At 47.3% G+C, this 18,225-nt stretch overlaps 1 protein-coding gene and 1 long non-coding RNA gene across 4 annotated transcripts in view; one reads left to right on the top strand and one right to left on the bottom strand.

Annotated features, from left to right (window-relative positions):
- LOC126940232 (uncharacterized) overlaps positions 1–18,225 on the top strand; it is a 125,834-nt gene that overhangs the window by 52,723 nt on the left and 54,886 nt on the right. The gene's annotated exons all lie outside the window — the stretch shown is intronic.
- CLYBL (citramalyl-CoA lyase) overlaps positions 14,293–18,225 on the bottom strand; it is a 278,492-nt gene continuing 274,559 nt past the window's right edge. For both annotated transcript variants that reach the window (XM_050765996.1, XM_050765997.1), the window contains exons 8-9: positions 15,427–15,546; positions 14,293–14,420 (exon numbers count right to left, since the gene is read on the bottom strand). In XM_050765996.1, the coding sequence (XP_050621953.1) occupies positions 15,451–15,546 (96 nt within the window). In that variant the 3' untranslated portion in view covers positions 14,293–14,420; positions 15,427–15,450. The remainder of the gene's footprint in view (positions 14,421–15,426; positions 15,547–18,225) is intronic.

The raw sequence follows: 18,225 nt of genomic DNA, 5'->3' as shown, positions 1-18,225 counted from the left end.
ATGGGGTCCCAGCTGAGGTGGGAGGATGGCTTGAGCCAGGGAGGTCGAGGCTGCAGTGAGCTGAGATCGTGCAGCTGTACTCCAGCCTGGGCGATAGAGAGACCCTGTCTCAAAAACAGCTACAACAACAACAACAACAATAACAAAACACGTTTGATCTAAAAAAAAAAACCAAAACCAAAAACAACAACAAAAGAACCCTTTTTTATGGCTGCATGAGAATTTACATCTAAGAGACTTTTAGATTGCTTCCCCCTTTTCTTCCTTTTTTTTTTTTTTTTTGGTCTCACACCTGGAGCTCGGTTCTTGGCTGACTTGCACGTTTGCTTTGAAGGATAACGAAGAATAATTGGAACAGAATGGGGGTGGGGGAGGGTGGACAGAATAAGAAAGGGCTCCACTGCCCCCAGCTTTCACTTCCTAGAACAGGGCCAGAAGGGCCCTAGGGTGGCTTCAAGACACCCTTTTGGCCAGTCACTAACAAAGTGATGTCATGTCACTCACCACAGGCACATAACAGAAGCTCAGTACATACGTGCTGGAGGGCAGATCAACGGACGGACTTGATGGGGGTCGCCATGTATGAACTTTACCCTCTTGTTGTAACTCTACAGTAATGGTCATTGCATCTCACCATTCCCTTTATTAACAAAAAGAAAAACAGGTATGCATCTGTGAGCCTAGGTCCTGGCCTTATTAGGATCCTAGAGGAGTGACCAACCAGAGGTCTTTTAGCCCAAGGCAAATAATTGTGATCAAAGCTTTCTGCATCTCTCCCGGGAGGTCCTCGGCTGGAGAGAACAGCCTAGGACCAGACCCTCCAGTGTGAAGCACCTCCTTTCCCTCTGAGACCTGTAAGCAGGCCAGCCCTGTGGGGAAAGGGGAGAAGGAGGCAGATGTGGGGGAGCAGGAGAGGTCGGGGAGGTGTACTGTTCTGGGGGAGGCAGGACAGGACAAGCTGTCTTTGCAAAGATGGCTCAGAGCCCACTGAGCTCCCAGCTGAGCTTCTTACAAGAGGGAGGCTGCCCTTTCAGGGCCTCTTTTGCTCTCGAGACCCCCAGGGAGGGCAGCTAAGCTCACCTCTGCCTTGGGGGGCTGTGGGACTCACTTCGCTGAGCTGTTACTTGACGTCTTTGCTTCCATTTTCACAAAAACTGTACAGTTTTGAGCTGACACTGGGACAAATACTGCTTTTTACATGCTTTAAGTATATATAAGAAAAATAAAATTATGTAATATTAGTTATGAAGCATGACACTGCCATTGTAGAGACCACGCTTTTCTTTTAGGTGACATTTACAGGACAGCCATCCACACATGTGTGGCTGATTTTGAAAATTCAGCATGAGACATTTCAACATGATGGCTATTTCAGCCTCTTCTGCAATCATTCAGGGATATGAATGTGTGTAAAATTAGAAATTAGATCATGTGGGAGGAATCAATCAACTCTTACTTATCAAATCAATTCATGAGATCCAAACATAATTATGGAAACTGGTTTGAATTTTGCTTTTTAAAGTTTAGCATAGCCAGGAGTTCCCAAATCATGTTACAATGTGTCCCTTTCACTGCTAATGGAAAGGCCGCATTTCAGCTTTCGAGGCCAGGGAGTTCTGTCTGGCTGTTTCTCTTTTTAATCTGCAAATGGGGGGTTAGACTAGATTCTGATTTAATGAGTTTGGGGTGGGGCTCAAATATTAGTATTTACCAAAAGCCCAAGAAATAATTGTAATATCAGCCAAGGTCCAGTCCATTGGCTTAGGTGACCTCTAAGTCCTGCTTTGGTAAGAAAATGCTGTGCTTTCTAGAATTAAAAAGTTTGTTTGTTTATTTCTTTTAAGAGATAGGGGTCTCACTCTGTCATCCAGGCTGGAGTGCAGTGGCACGATCGCAGCTCACTGCAGCCTTGAACTCCTGGGCTCAAGTGATCCTCCTGCCTCAGCCTCCTGAGTAGCTGGGACCACAGATGTGTGCCACCATGCCAGCCTAATTTTTTAAAATTTTATTTTCTTTTGTAGAGATGGGGTCTTGCTTTGTTGCCTAGGCTGTAATTTAAATTTTTACATAAAAGTAAGGAAATCAGATTCATTTTGCCCATAATGCTACTTAAAAACATCTTCCTAAATTCCAATTTCATGGAAGTCCACAAATTAAACTTGCTTCATGAGGCCGGGCGCGGTGGCTCAAGCCTGTAATCCCAGCACTTTGGGAGGCCGAGACGGGTGGATCACGAGGTCAGGAGATCGAGACCATCCTGGCTAACACGGTGAAACCCCGTCTCTACTAAGAAATACAAAAAACTAGCCGGGCGAGGTGGCGGGCGCCTGTAGTCCCAGCTACTCGGGAGGCTGAGGCCGGAGAATGGCGTGAACCCGGGAGGCGGAGCTTGCAGTGAGCTGAGATCCGGCCACTGCACTCCAGCCTGGGCTACAGAGCGAGACTCCGTCTCAAAAAAAAATAAAAATAAAAAAAATAAACTTGCTTCATAAGGGACACAAACTTCACAGAGTATTTTGGGCAGATCTTACGAATTCTGAAAAGTTTTGTTTGCTTCACATTTTTATATTCCCAAGTGAGTTTTAAGCCAGTTATCCAAAACAAATTTATTTTCCACCTTTAAGAGTCAAGATGTCAAAGTTTTTGATTTCCAGGTGGAAATCATGGAAATCTAAAGGATCAAAAAGAAATGTTTACGGATAGAGAGAGATAAGAAATAGAGATATTGACTTCTTGCTGTTTGCTAAGGATGACAATTCCCTGTGTGCGTGTGTCTGTGTATGCGTGTGTGTGTGTGTGAGTGGATGTGTGTATCTGTGTGTGTGATGTGTGTGTATGTGTGTGTGTGAGTGTGTTTGCAATGAGCCTCTGCTGGGATGGGGGAGGAGTAGCCAGTGCTGGGGGAGCACCTTAAAGGAACTTTAAAGACAGATGGTGGCAGGCTGCGGCCATGGGGCCAGCAGGCTCCTGATTTCATGGCAATGTCTGCCTAGCAACCCTCCTTATTGAAGACCGTGTCTCCAGAACTAGCCAGGTTTTAAAATGTAATTCAACTTTGGAGATGGTTTTTATTTTCTTGTTATGAAACCTAGGCGCCCACACTAAGAACTCAAATGACTGCATGCCTGTGTCTGCTCCTGAAGACGGTCTGTGGCAAAGTGATGCTAAGGTTGAAACCCATCCATCAATAGGTCACAGGAAATAGAAAGATCCAAGTTCAGTATTTGGATTAGAAATCCAAGTCAAAGACGGAACACTGCCATCAGAAATGTGCGATCCTAAAAGATATTTATTTGAAAGTTTTGAAAAAAGTAAAGCTCATGCCCTGGGGCTTCTGGGAGTATGTACAAAATACAATAATTAAATTAAGTCCAGCAGTTAAAGTTCCTCATAAAAAGAAAAAGCTGGAGTGCTTCCCAATGGGGAATGCTTGACTTAAAAGAAAGGTTTTACTCTGTGGCCTGAAGGTCAACAAACTGGGACTCTGTGGGAATGGATAACATTTCTTAAAGGGGTTCTTAGGTCTTCGTTTTGTTGAAAGAAAATAAAAGTAAAAAGGGACAAGTTTTGAAAATTCAAAAAATGAAGGTGCAGTCCTAAAATCATCACAATTTTTATAAACGCTACACGGGAGGCTATGAAAACATGTTCTCTTTTCTGAGCACTAATCTAACACATATGCCCTTTGAGACGGAAGGGAAAAGGCCGGTGGTGCTTTCTGAACAAACCACTTTAAAATACGCTCATTTTCATAGGCAGTGCATGCAAATTCATAGCCCATCCATTGGCTATTTATTTTGAAAACATTTACCTTAAGTATTCTCGTGTATTTGACAATTTAAAATTCCTTATATGACACGAAGACTGATCATATTTTAAAAACGCTTTTATGAGGCAAAGTTATAAAAATGACCATCTTGGGCCACATTGTCGTAACCTAAAATGGAATGTTGATCATCCTTTGGAAATACCTGTTTTGCTACTAATCATTTGTTGTTACCTTTCTGGTAATATCTCCCCCAAAAGGAATAAGGTTAAGAATAGGATAGAAATAACATTTTATAAGTTAACACCATTCTAAAATGTATACTTTATGAGTTTGTGTGTACATATAAACTTGATGTGAGGTTAAACTTTCTCATTTATAAGCATCACTCTAGGCTTTCACATGAGTTTCAGTCACTAATTTGCAGATCATCATCTTCCTTGTGACTTACATAGAAGCTGAATGTTGGCTTTGCATTAAGACAGAATGATCAAAGGTAGGATATTGGGAATAGTAGCGTTGACTTTGGTAGGCTGAGGCGGGTGGATCACTTGAGGTCAGGAGTTTGAGACCAGCCTGGCCAACATGGTGAAACCCCGTCTCTACTAAAAATACAAAAATTAACCAGGCATGGCCGGGCGCAGTGGTTCACGCCTGTAATCCCAGCACTTTGGGAGGCCGAGGTGGGCAGATCACAAGGTCAGGAGATCGAGACCATCCTGGTGAACACGGTGAAATCCCATCTCTACTAAAAATACAAAAAATTAGCTGGGTGTAGTGGCGGGCGCCTGTAGTCCCAGCTACTTGAGAGGCTGAGGCAGGAGGATGGAGTGAACCTGGGAGGCGGAGCTTGCAGTGAGCCGAGATTGTGCCACTGCACTCCAGCCTGGGCGACTGAGCGAGACTGTCTCAAAAAAAAAAAAAAAAAAAAAAAAAAAATAGCCAGGCACGGTGGCGCGCACCTGTAATTCCAGGTACTGTGGAGGCTGAGGCAGGAGAATCACCTAAACCCGGGAGGTGGAGGTTGCAGTGAACCCAGACTGCACCACTGGACTCCAGCCTGGGTGACAGAGCAAGACTCCATCTCAAAAAAAAAAAAAAAAAAAAAAAACCCACAAAAACCCAAAACAAAACAATCCAAAAAATAAAAAACAAAGAAATAGCAGCTTTGGCAGCAACATTTAATTTGCTGACTAATTAGCAGCCTCATTGACATTTCTACTTTGATTCCCAAAGTACAGCATTATCTGTCTGTGCGTTTGGGGACTCTCTGGTAAAATGGACACCCTAAATGTCCTATGCCAAGCCCACAGTCAAGGAAAGATTGTGGAATGTCCTGCAAGCAGCTCATGGCCTAAGACATTCGATTTACCTCCAAAACACACAGAGAATTAGACAAACCTAGTTTGCCTGTGTTGTTGTTTTCTTTCCTACATTTGTTATTTTTGCTTTTGGAATTGTGAGGGGAAGAAGGAAGAGATGGTAAAATTATAAGGCAGAAGGAAGAATCCAGCAGGACTAGATGGAAGGAGACGTGATGCAAAGTACGGTGCCCATGGGGGATGGAGCATGGGAGCGAGGCCCGCAGCCAAGAGGTGGTGTCGAGGGAGCCAGCTCAGCATGGCGCTGCAGCCTCTGTCCTTGGGGTTGGCATCAACACCATGCCTGCACCGGGCCTTCTTCCCTTAGACAACCCAAGACATTTTCCAGCCATTCAGACCAGCCCCCAGCAGAAAATCCTGCAAAATGTGCAGGGGCATGTTGAGTCTGGGAGGCAGGCGCTCAGGGACCTACAGGGGCCGGGGGACATCAAGGCGCGTTGTGAGGTGGCACTGGCCTGGTGGCAGAGCATCCTGGCTGTGTTTTTGATGACTGGTTGTTTGAATTGTGATGAATTTGAATATCTTTGCTGGGGTCAGGCACTGTCTCTGAGGGAGGCAGTTGCTGAAAAGGAGGCTTCGTTATTTTTCTCATTGTTTCAAAAAACACATTCGGAGCTTGCTCACCCTACAGAATTGATGAACGGGGGAACCTGATGTGGAAACATGAATCTGAGGCGCTCGAGCAGGAAGGAAGCCGTGTGGTTTAGTGGAGAGAATTTGGAGAGTTTAGTGGTAGTCTTGGTTTTGCCAGCAGTGTGACCTTGAGCAAGTCCCCTAGCAGGGCAGTAGTCGCACAACTCCAGGAGGTGCCCCAGCGTTGCATTTTTTTCTATGTGGATGGTGCCCCCTTCAGCCAGGACATTGGTACTGCATAATCCTCCAGCCCTTCAGTGTCTACAAAATCAGGGGACTGGACAAAATGATCAGATAAGAGTTTACAGTCAGAACATCTCCAGCACTGAGAGAAACTTCCATAGGCCAGCAATGGAGCTAGGAGATTGTCAATAACAACGACAACAACAAAAGAGCAACGCAGCTCCCAAAATGCACGTGGCTGTGGGAGTGTGCCGCCCTTTCTGGTATGTCCCAGAATTTGAACATGTTGTCCTGTGAGAGCATATACTTCATCTAGTAATCAAAGTAAATATGAAGGCCAGGCCAGGTGGCTCATGTCTGTAATCCCAGCACTTTGGGAGGCCAAGGAGGGTGGATCACCTGAGGTTAGGAGTTTGAGACCAGCCTAGTCAACATGGTGAAACCACATCTCTACCAAAAATACAAAAATCAGCAGGATGTTGTGGTACGCCCCTGTAGTCCCAGCTACTCAGGAGGCTGAGGCAGGATAATTGCTTGAAACCAGGAGGCGGAGGTTGTAGTGAGCCAGTATCTCACCACTGCACTCCAGCATGGGTGAAAGAGACCCTGTCTCAAAAATAAATAAATAAATAAATAAATAAATAAATAAAAATAAAGGATAAAATGGGGTTGGCTGAATAGAAATGCATATTCCAGCCAGCTCTGCACAGTGCAATTCCCAGACTCGACGGTGTGCAGGTTTGGCCTCTGGGTGGAAGTCACTTGATCTTTACTGAATGCCTACTATGTACCAAGCATGATGCTAGGTGCTTTAAAAACACTGTATTTACTTACTAGTTTTTATTTCTCTTTATTTTACATTCATTCTTTTAAAAAATTATTTTAGGGGCCGGGTGCAGTGGCTCAAGCCTGTAATCCCAGCACTTTGGGAGGCCGAGACGGGCGGATCACGAGGTCAGGAGATCGAGACCATCCTGGCTAACATGGTGAAACCCCGTCTCTACTAAACAAACAAACAAACAAACAAACAAACAAACAAAAACTAGCCGGGCGAGGCGGCGGGCACCTGTAGTCCCAGCTACTCGGGAGGCTGAGGCAGGAGAATGGCGTAAACCCGGGAGGTGGAGCTTGCAGTGAGCTGAGATCCGGCCACTGCACTCCAGCCTGGGCGACAGAGCGAGACTCCGTCTCAAAAAAAATAAATAAATAAATAAATAAATAAATAAAAAATAAATAAAAAATTATTTTAAAAAATTATGGTAAAATATAAGAAACAAGATTTACCATTTTAACCACGGTGGCATTAAGTACATTCATATCGTTGTGCCGCGATAGTCCTCCTCTTCTCCAGAACTTTTTTCACCTTGCAAAAATGAAACTCTGTACCCATTAAAGAGTAATTCCCCATTGCCCCACCCCCAGCCCCTGGCAACCACCATACGCCAGGTGCTTTTGAATACAATAGTTCATTTAATCCTCCATCACAGGTTAGGGGCTCTAGAAGCAGATGCTCAGGCAGACTTTAGGATGCAAGATGCTAGGGAACAACGCCCAGGAAAGGAAGGAGAACTCAGGATTAGTGTGAAGGAGAAGTTGAATGGCCAAGCAGACCCAACAAAGTCTTGGCTAACCCCAGTGGAAACTCTGGCATGTATATGCCCTGCCAGTGTCCCACCTCTGGCCAAAATGGTGGGGGGCCCTGGAAGGGTCTTGGGCAAGGCAGCGGGGTGGGGAGCTGTCTGCTGACTGCATCTCCCCAGCCTGGCAAGCGGGGATCCTGGAAGTGGAGCATCTCTCTATCACATCCTCATAGCAACTCTTGGAATTAGGTGTTATTTGGGTAGCTGAAGAGGCTGACGTTCAGAGAGAATAAATGGCTTCTTCTGTCCGCACGTGACCTAACCCATTAGTAGTAAAGCCAGGATCAGAACCTAAGTGGAGGAGGGAGACTCAGGTCCTGATTTTAATGAACACATTTTCCACAAGCTCATGCTGGGGATGAGAGGCAAGAGCAGGAGAGGGATCAGAGATGTGTGACAATGTCCAATATTCAAGGCATCCACACTATTTTTGGGGACACATACATCTAAACAACCACTATAATGAAAATCCAATCCATGCAACAGAAGGACTAAGGGAAGAGCAGCAAGTTGTCTCTGGGGGAGCTGGGAGGACCTCACAGGAGTGGCTTTCAAGCTGTGTCTTGAAGAATGCTTTGGCGTTTGTTGGGTGTCACAGAGAGGGAGGGTTACAGCTTGTGCAAAGGCTTCGGAAAAGATCAGTGTGGATAGTGGCCAGGGCCTCTTGAGAGAGCTGTGCTGTCACTGATGTGGGTACACGGGGGCGGGGGCAGGCAGTGGCTGGAGCTCCCTTCTGCCAGCCTGGGAGAATCTCCCGAGAGCCGCTGCGCGAATTTCAGGCCCTGGAAATTGGATGGGGAAAAATGGATGTGCCCTTGTCCTCATGTGGGGTTTGGGTTACTAGCCAGCACAGTTCTCCCAGAAAATCGAAGCCAGAAGTTCATGTTGGTTTTTACGTTCTTCCTTTCACAGAACTCGAAAGACCACCCCCCTGCCCCTTTTTCACATTAAGCCAGATGCCTAGAGTGTGTAGTCTTCGGGAGAAACTCCACCACAGAGCTCTCTGAAATGGAATGTTCATTTTTCTCTTGATTCTATTAGTGTGTCTGATTATGAAGGAAATTTGATTCAGTGTTTAAAAACAAAACAGAACCCAGCCAAACCAGCTATTTGGCGTTATGTAAACCAAAGAAATCCAGTTTCTTGTCACTGAAGCTCTCCCTTTTAGCCAGCTATTTTAACATCATCATATAGCCAGCGTTCGGCCTCTCTTGTTTTTTTGTAAGATGGAGTTTTCAGCGTATCAACTCTTTTATTTATGTAATGAAAGGAATCTCTAAAGTTCCTTCCAGGCCTGGGGCTCCAATCCCCAGGGAACCTGTCCAGTTTTCTTTCTTTCTTTCTTTTTTCTTCTGAGACGGCGTTTTGCCCTTGTTGTCCAGGCTGGAGTGCAGTGGCAGGATCCTGGGCAACCTCTGCCTCCTGAATTCAAGCGATTCTCCTGCCTCAACCTCTTGAGTAGCTGGGATTACAAGCACGCACCACCACACCTGGCTAATTTTTTGTATTTTTAGTAGAGATGGGGTTTCACCATGTTGGCCAGGCAGGTCTTGAACTCCTGACCTTGAGTAATCTGCCCACCTCAGCCTCCCAAAGTGCTGAGATTACAGGCAGAAGTCACTGTGCCCGACGCAGTTTTCTGTATGTTTACATGTTGCATGCAATAGTGAGAGAGAAATTTTCACCAACAGAGGAGTCTCACGCAGTTTCGGGATTCCTCCTCAGTCAGTGGTAGGCACAGGGGAGTTCAGAGGCTGTCTTACACCCATCCTCGTGACAGCCAGCTTTGTCCTGTGACTTAGGTGCGGGTAGCTAGACTCTGGAAATCTGGCCCCCTTCTACACCTTCCAGAATGGGTTGGTTCTTGAACAAGAGCTTGTATGGGAGAAAAGCACCTTAACTTGGCCAAATTCTGCCCTAAGCCTGAGGACAGTTTTCCAATTCCCTGCGTATGAGCAAAGGGGAATGGGGCCAGGATGGAGTGTGTCTCTCTGCAAGTTTGAAAGGCTGTGTACAAACAGAAGGCCTGGCCTCACTCCTCAGACCTCAGGCCGGCCTCTGACAGGTTGAGGACTGCAGTCTGGCAGAGCTCCTGCCCACCAAAACTGGAGGGGAGAGGGAGATGAAAGGTGGAAGAAGTGACTGGTTTCAAAGCATATGGCCTGTAGTTTTTCAAACGTTTTTAATTCCTAATTCGCACCTCTCTTGTTATCATCACACACTGTAGTAGCCAATGGCACTTTTTTTGCGTTGACACTTGACATTATTTTAGGCTTCTGCTCCTCCTTTGGCTTCCACAAGGGCATTCTAATTTCAAAAGAAAAGTTCATCTGGAATAAGTCCTGTGACTGGCCCCTCTGGCACCTAGTCGGGTTCAACAGGTGTTTGTTGAATGACTAAACGAATGAATGAAACAAATCCCTTCAAAAAGTTCGGGGACATCTTTACTCTCAGCAAAACTTCCCCATTTCCTTCTTAAACTTGCGATTACCACTTAGAGTGGCCTCCAGGGATTCCCAAGGGAAATCGGCAAAGTTGACTTCATAGTTTTGCAAAAACTCATAACCAAAAAGCTACCAGAAAGGGAATGTTCATTTTCCTCTTGATTCGAATACTGTGACTGAACAAAGTGGCCGATTCGTCCCTCGGGCTTGCGGCCTGGCGGGGTGAGGCCGAGGCTTCGGTCAAGGAGACCACAGCCAGGGAGCTGCACCGGGAGCCTGCGGGTCCCCTCGGGGCTCGTCGTTCCGCGTGGCTTGGGCGCGGATTCGGGGCTGCAGGGACCCTGGGGCCGGCGGGACCCCAGAGCGTGCGCGAGGGCCCCGCGCAGGTGTCCGGCCTGTGAGCGGGGTGCACGGGGGTGCTGGGGCCTGGGAGACCCGAGAGAGACGTTATTGTTACAGTGTAACGAGTCTGATTAACATGCTCCTGACACTTTCTCTTAGTTTCTCGGGCTCCTAGCAACAGCGCACAAAGGCGCGGGATTGTCCCGGGCTCCACCGGGACATGGGGCCGCCTTTGATCTGCCACCATTACAGCCGGGCTGCGCGACAGGCGCGCGGGCTCCGGGCGGCCCACGGCGGGCCGGCGAGCGGGGCCCACAGTCCAGGCCTCCTGGGCCGCCACGCTCCCCCCGGCCCGGCCTCGGCCTCGGCCCCGGCCCCGGCTCCGCGCGCAGCCGGGGCGCAGGGGACGCAGCCTCGGGGCTCCGCAGGGCTCGGCATCTGCGGCCACCGCGTGTCCCCTGCGCTCCTCCTGCCCGCGGGGCCGCCCACCCCGGCTCGCGGTGCCCTTTCCGTCGGAAGAAGCAAAAGTAAAACCCAGCCGGTCACTTACAGTGGGAAAAAAATAAAAATCATTTAAAAGGAAGGGCATGAGTGACAAAGAAGTCCCAAATGATTTTGTCAAAACAGAACGAACTCGCCCCGCAGGCTGCAGCGCGCTCGGCGGAAACGGGGTTTGAGTGGCCGCCGCCGCCCAGGCGCTAACGACGGCTTCGGCCCCTTCCCGCAAGTCGCTCTATACGTCGTGGGCAATTCTTATTGACTGGGAAGGCGATATGCTGCCAAGTAACAACTGGAATTTAAACAAACGAACACCACCCCCTCCAAAGCCAGCCGGCGCAGAGCTGCTGGGTCCCACGCGCGGACTTGCGGGCGCCAAGCGGGGTCTGGGAAAGTCACGGACCCTCCGTGGGGGCCGCGCTCAGGTACCCTGCTCCGCCCGTGGGAAATACAGCGCGGAAAGAAAGTCGAAGACTTTCACGCTGAAATGCTGGGGTTTCCGCTCCCCGCGAAGATGAGCCGGGAAGCATGGCAGGGGCTCCGCGGGTGACACGGACCCTCAGCCGCGTCCACGAGCTCGGGGCCTCGCAGGCCGTCTCAGAACCTGTTTTGTGCCATTCATTGCTTTTCTAGTACTAGAAGAAAGAACACACAGAAGATTCGGTTTTCCACGGTAAACCGAAATCGTAAAAGCAGAAGGTCCTTCCAATTAAAACAAAACAAAGAACCCCGTATTCCTTTTTTCTCCTCGTGGCATTGTTACAGAATTACAATGTCCCCAATCAAGCACGTCAGTTTCCCGAACTCCTGCAAAACGACCGGGTGCAAAAGTGTGAATAATAATATGTCTATTTTAGAGACGGGGGAAAACGACATGGTTTGTTCTATCTGCCCAGCGAAATATGCCAGGGAAGGAGTTACTTTCAGATTGAAATCGGAGGCGGTGAAGTCTTCCTCCCGCAGGACTGTTTTCCCAGCTGCCCCTGGAGGAGAGGAGGGGAGGGCGGCTGGGAGGACTGACACTGGGACATCAGCCGGGAAGGCTCCCGGATGCCAAGAAACTTCCTAACTTGTGTTCACAGACACTGCCCGACTCGGACTGGAGTTCCCTCCACCGTTTCAATAAAACATGACTGTATTGATATAATCCTCTATACATTAAAATGAGGTTGTCACAGATTGTCATTAAGACCTCAGTAAAACAATGAAGACATTATTGGGCACCCCCCCTCAGGCAAGGTATTAGGGGAATAAAGCAATCTACACCACACGGGTCCTATTGAGATTAATGAAAAAATTATGCAAAAAAAAATCTCAATTTCATTTTCCCGTGACGGGGCTTTGCATACATACAGTCAGTCTTGCCTTGCACCTGATGATTTATTAAACTAATCTACAGCGATCACCACTGATGTTCTCGACTCAATCTTGTCCCGGCTCATTTTCTAAGTAATTGTTTCTCATTAGTTCTGATAATGTTTTAATAGTGTTACCCATAATTTAGACCCCAAGAATTAATAACAGGGGGGTGATATGGCTAAACGGCTTGTGATGAGCTACACAAAATATAAACAGGTATGGTTTCTAATTAGTCAGATTAGCTGCAAGGTCCTCTTCTTGTCACCCATGCCTGGCTCAGGAGCCGGGCAGCTGTCACTTCCCCATGTCCGGGGTGCCCGGTGAGCTCAGTGGAGATCACTCACCCACCCTTGGCTGCTCTCCCACCTTTCCCAGGGCACCTGGGCCCACCCATGGCACCACAGAGATGCGGGTGGGGAAAGAGGGGGAATACCCTTTGCCTTCCAGCATCTTCTTCCTGGAGTTTTGTTCTTCAAGGACTAAGGCACCATGGATTTCTGATCAGGACTGAACTCTCTTCTGGGACCCTCGTCGTTTGGGTCTCTGTTCAGGGAATGGGACTTTGGTCCAGATTTGTGACTCTCATAGGTCCTAGTCTTATGATCCTACCCTAATAGGGACCATGGATTATGAGGAAGATAATAAACTGGACATTTGGGGAGACTGAAACAAGGTGGTTTTGTTTGAACAAAGCAGTTTGGGATGAGGGCAGGGGCGTGGCGAGCAGTCTGACGTGGTTGGGACCTAGGAAACCATGGCCTGGGAGTGGCCAGCAGCGGGAGACCTAGCCAGTCAGGCCTCCGTACCACCCAGGGACCTTGCGGAGGGGCCTGCTTTTCCCCAGGTCTTAGGGCTCCTTGGCTGGGGAGGTCTTGAGGAGGCTCCTCTGTGTGGGGCGGGCTGGCTGGCTGCCTGTGGGGCCAGGGTGCAGACTAGAATGCAAGCCCTTCATCGCCTCAAGCCAAGGGCTTCTTTGGATTAGGCTGGAGGATGGGAAGGGTAGTCAGACTGGGGGGCTGCCCATAGGAAGGACAAGGTGAGGTTTATTTTCTTCTTTTGCTTAGGACCAGCCCTGCCTCCGCGGTTTCTAACACCCTCAGCAGGTGTGTATGGCAGGGGCAGAGTGAGAGAGGCCTTCCTTAGTCTTCCCACTGCCAAGCCATCCCCCCAAGCCTCTGCGTTCTGAGCAGAGGGGCAGCCTGGTGTGCGCAGCGTGGTCCTGGGTTACCTGGTGCGCACCTGACTCCAGGAGTCCCATCCTGGGTGGGTCTCAGCTGCAACAGTGGGTGCTGTGGGTGCTCCTACAGGCACTGCTGCTGCTGCCCCGTCTGGGGTCTGGAAGTAGTGTGGCTAGAGGCCGTTCGGCTCTCACGTTGGTAAGAGGCCATCTTCCTCTTTCCCGCCTCTGAGTGAGGATGGGGCTAGCTCCCACCTTCCTTTCTGGCCACTCTGGGGCAGCACAGGGCAGCCAGGGTGGAGGGTGGCACTGCTCTATGAGGGACCCCACGGAGCGTGTGCCATCTCTATTCAGGAGCGCTCTGTCTCCTGGATCCCGTGTTTGGGAAATGAGTTGTTGTCTTCACAGAATGATGATCCCCAGAGTCATCTTGCCCAGTGCTGACTCCCTGCATGGCTGTCCCTCTCTGCTGTGCACTGGGGGGGGAGGGGAGGGTGGGGGTCACCTGGTGGCAGTGGGACTCTGCGGCCGTGCTTTCATGTGATGGTGCCTCTCCTGGTGTCTAACCTCAGCTCCACTCACCTCTCGGGCTTCCTGTGGGAATTGCAAGAAGTGGGGAAAAGGAGAGGCCTGGTTGGGGCTCACGCTAGGGGCTGCGGAGGAAATAATCCAAAAGGGCGTAGGAGGAGGTGAAAAATGAAAGTAAAAAACAACTGTTTTCTATTTACAAATTTAAATAAACAGAACAGCCTTCCCCGCGGTGTTTGTCTAAGAGTAGCAGTGTTGCTGCTGTGTAGGTCATGAAAAGGTTGGTGTAGAGTTTAAAACTTCCCATTCTGTTAATTTCTTAAGGAACAGTCGTCCAGAGTCTCGGCACAAAAGCTCATGATTTAATGAGGAACAGAAACAAAATCTCTGATTGTTGGTGTTTCAAACTTCATTGGCGTCCTCTGGCAAGCACAAGTTGATCCCTCTGCAGCTTCAATACCCTTTAGCCTTCAATATAAGAGTACATGCTGAATAGGGAACAATGGCTGGTTGTTATGTTTATTTACCCTTACTACAAGCTGGGTTAACCTCTTCAAAACAGCTTTACTAAGCCCGTTAACCACACCACCCATCTGACCTGCAGCCGCATCTCTAATGTGATGCAAATCTTGCAGGGGCCACATGCACCAGCTCGGGGGCATTGTGTCTCCTGAGACGCTACAAGTTTATGACTGAGGGAGTCCTGTCTCGGCCATACATTTCCAGGGGGAAATGGCCTCAATGGCAAACAGTTAAACGGGAAAATAAAGGGGGAGAATGGATGGTCGTGTGTTTCTGCACATTTATTTTTTAATTGCCAGTAACGGTTGACCCACAGCATTCACCCAGGATGACAGCTTTCCTGTTCATCATCTAGCGGTTCAAGGAGATGGATGTTTCATTTTGTGGCTGGAGGTTAATAGTAACCAGTTTTGAAAGTTTATTTTTAGAAAGTGTCTTTTTAAGCCAATATAGTACTTAGTATCCTTTTCTGATGCCATCTCTGTTGTTTTATCAGATTACTAGTGAAATAGAGATGAGCCCTTAATGTTGTTGCTATCTTTTAAAGGCCTGGCTTTCTTAAAATTATTTGTGGTGTCAGCTGTACACATGAACAAGCAGGAAACATTTAGTAACATGAGAAGGGTGGAGGGAATATGTCTATTTGGGAAAGACCGTGTCATTAAAGACCTACTTTCCTCTCACAGCCCATCTTTCCCCAGGATCTTACCTCCCTGTGAAATCATAAGCCCATATTTGCAACACACTAAAAATGATAAAGTCATAAACTTGGATCCAAAAGGAAAAACGTTCATTTTTTTTTTAGGGGAATAACTGGCCAGTAAGACAACAACAACAAAATCGTGATTCACATGAACTGTAAATGGAGTCAGGTCCCAATCTGGCATCCTAACACGTTGCTTTGAGTATTGTGGTTTGTCTTTAAGAAACCCACTGTATATGTTCAGCCCACCTGATGAGAGCTTCATTTAACAGATCATTTTTCCTTGATGGAGGTGGCAAGCGTAACAATGTTCTGGGCCTGCTTCAGTAATGGCATGTCGATCATACTCCCTTGGAAAGTAAAGGCTCCCTGGAAAACAGAGAATGCGAACTTTCCGAAAGAATGCTCAAATGATAGGTTTCCTTTCTGTGCACACTTGCACAACAAGAACACTTTAGATTCCACCTGAATTATACTGACTTTCCTACCCAACTTTTGAGAAAGCCAAAGTAAGTTACAGAGGAGAGATTTCTTTTTTCTCCTAAAGACGGGAAAAGAATAAAAATCTTCAGCATTTTAATGGAGAGGAAAAACACATCGGACACAAGACAGGAAACTGTTCAGTTAGCTCTTGAAATCAAGCAGAAAACAGCTGTGGGAGGAAAATCTAAATACTTCCCTATATATTTTTGAAATATTATGTAGAACTTTAAAAGCAGGAATATATTCTGGCAACTGATTATTATTTTAAAAATTTGTACCGTCAGGCTAATGGAAAAATCTTACTGTCTTGCTGTAACATAATTGAGAGGTAACATGATAAGGTGATGAGAAAATGCAAGGTAGGATAGTACTGAGTACAAAGAGATGAGTCTGTTGGTGCACACTTACAGACCATTAGAATGACCAGGGACTGCCGGGCGCCGTGGCTCATCCCTGTAATCCTAGCACTTTGGGAGGCCAGGACAGGCGGATCACCTGAGGTCGGGAGTTCGAGAGCAGCCTGGCCAACATGGTGAAACCCTGTCTCTAATACAAAAAAATTAGCTGGGCATGGTGGCGCATGCCTGTAGTCCCAGCTACTTGGGAGGCTGAGGCAGAAGAATGGCTTGAACCCAGGAGGCGGAAGTTGCAGTGAGCCAAGGTCACACCACTGCACTCCAGCACGGGCAACAGAGTGGGACTCCATCTCAAAAAAAGAAAGAAATACCAGGGACATGAGCTGTAACAAAAGAATCACAGATCTGTTGAATGTTAAGATGAGAAGGCATCTCTAAAATCTCCTGGAATAGCCCCATTTTACAGACTCATTTTTTTAAAAAACTTCTACCATACTTATATAGACTGTGTCAAGTAACCTAAGCCCTGTTCTATATGAGGAAACGGAGGCTCAGAGTAATAAAAGAAGGAAAAAAAGAAGTGATCTTCCAAGGTCATGTGACTAGGGAAAGCCAGAGCTGGGGCTGATGCTTGGGTCTCAGAGCTTCAAGCCTTCATCAGAGATCCCCACATTAAGAAGACAAGGTAGCTTCTTTAAGTGCATCAGCAAAAGACAGATTAAATGGACAGAAAGCAGCATGCTCAGAACCCAAAGTTAATGTCTGGTTATTTGTGTTCTTTTCATCACTTCCTTTTGTTGCTTACAATGATAGCCCTTCATCCTAATCCACCCTGCTTTGACCTGTGGGCAAGGATGCTGGTGGGAGTGGGGTGCAGGGGTCCTTTGATATCTGGAGGTGGTTGGGGCAATCCTAAGGCACATTGATGACAGTCCATTTGCATCTATTGCAGCTTGTTTCTGGATTTCACAAGTACCACTTCCCAACAGTCAATGCTGATGTTACTCAGGGCTGCTGGGATAGGAGTGCTGGGCTCCCATGATGAGGGCTGAGAGGTAATAAGTTATGGTTATACATAGGATGGAGGTAAAGAAAAATGGGGGGAATCCCTAGCAATGACTTTTGGGATTTATCTTTCGATTGAGAGAGATTCTAAGCCTACTAGGATCAGGATTTTTACCAGTAGTGGCCAACCTTCTCAGCCTTAGAATGATGACTCTTACTCATATGAATACCTGTGTGGCCTAAATTCCTGTACTGCAAGTCCCCAGTCCTCTTGTTTTTACTGTTTATACCCCCAGATTGTCCTTTCCATAACTTAATTCAGCCTCGAGCTGATGACCAGGAGGAATTTTCCTAATTTGGCTGGAAGTTCCGAGGAGGTCCTGTAGGTTGGCGTTACGTGGAAATCAGGGCCTGGGTCACATGCTGTTTTACAAGGCAGTCGTCTAGTTTTCTTATTGGAGTAAATGATGAAGACCAAAGGCCTCTTGGTTATCTGCCCACCAAGTGGATTATGGCCCTGTAAAACAGCACATCTGTCCTGCTAGGGTTTAAACAATAGGCTGGGGAGACGAAATTAGCATAGACGCACATGAAATCAAAACGGTGCACAGAGAATCCAAACGGTGGCCGTGAGTCTGTGCCACGTTCCCGAAACTGCTTTGGGTTCCATGTGCATATCAAAGATGAAAAACACTTCACATAGTTTTTCAAGACTGGGAGATCATTTCTTCTATGGTGGCAGGTTTTGCTTGATTTTCTTTAATGAAGCTTAAGGTACAAAACAACATGTAGCATATTTGTTCTGTGTCCTGCATCTCTGCAAATGGATGATTTCAGTGTTATGAATGAAACTGCCTAGCATGAATATTCCCAGGCTCTCACATAGCCACTTGTAATTTAGGTGGCATTTTTTTAAACATGTGGATCTATAGGTGAGATGAAAATAGTCTATTGGTCAGGATTTGGAAAAATGCAGTTCATCAAAAAGCTACTTGGATTTTTGGGGAAGGTTTGAAATCTTCCTTAATGATTATATTTTATATTTATTTATTTATATATTTTTTGAGACTGAGTCTCACTCTGTTGCCCGGGCTGGAGTGCAGTAGCGCAATCTCGGCTCACTGCAACCTCTGCCTCCCAGGTTCAAGTGATTCTCCTGTCTCAGCCTCCCAAGTAGCTGGGACTACAGGTGCATGCCACCACA

Source organism: Macaca thibetana, chromosome 17, assembly GCF_024542745.1.
Source record: "Macaca thibetana thibetana isolate TM-01 chromosome 17, ASM2454274v1, whole genome shotgun sequence".
NCBI lineage: Eukaryota > Metazoa > Chordata > Mammalia > Primates > Cercopithecidae > Macaca > Macaca thibetana.
The sequence above is the reverse complement of the archived record's forward strand: the minus strand, read 5'-3'. Positions and strand labels throughout refer to the sequence as shown.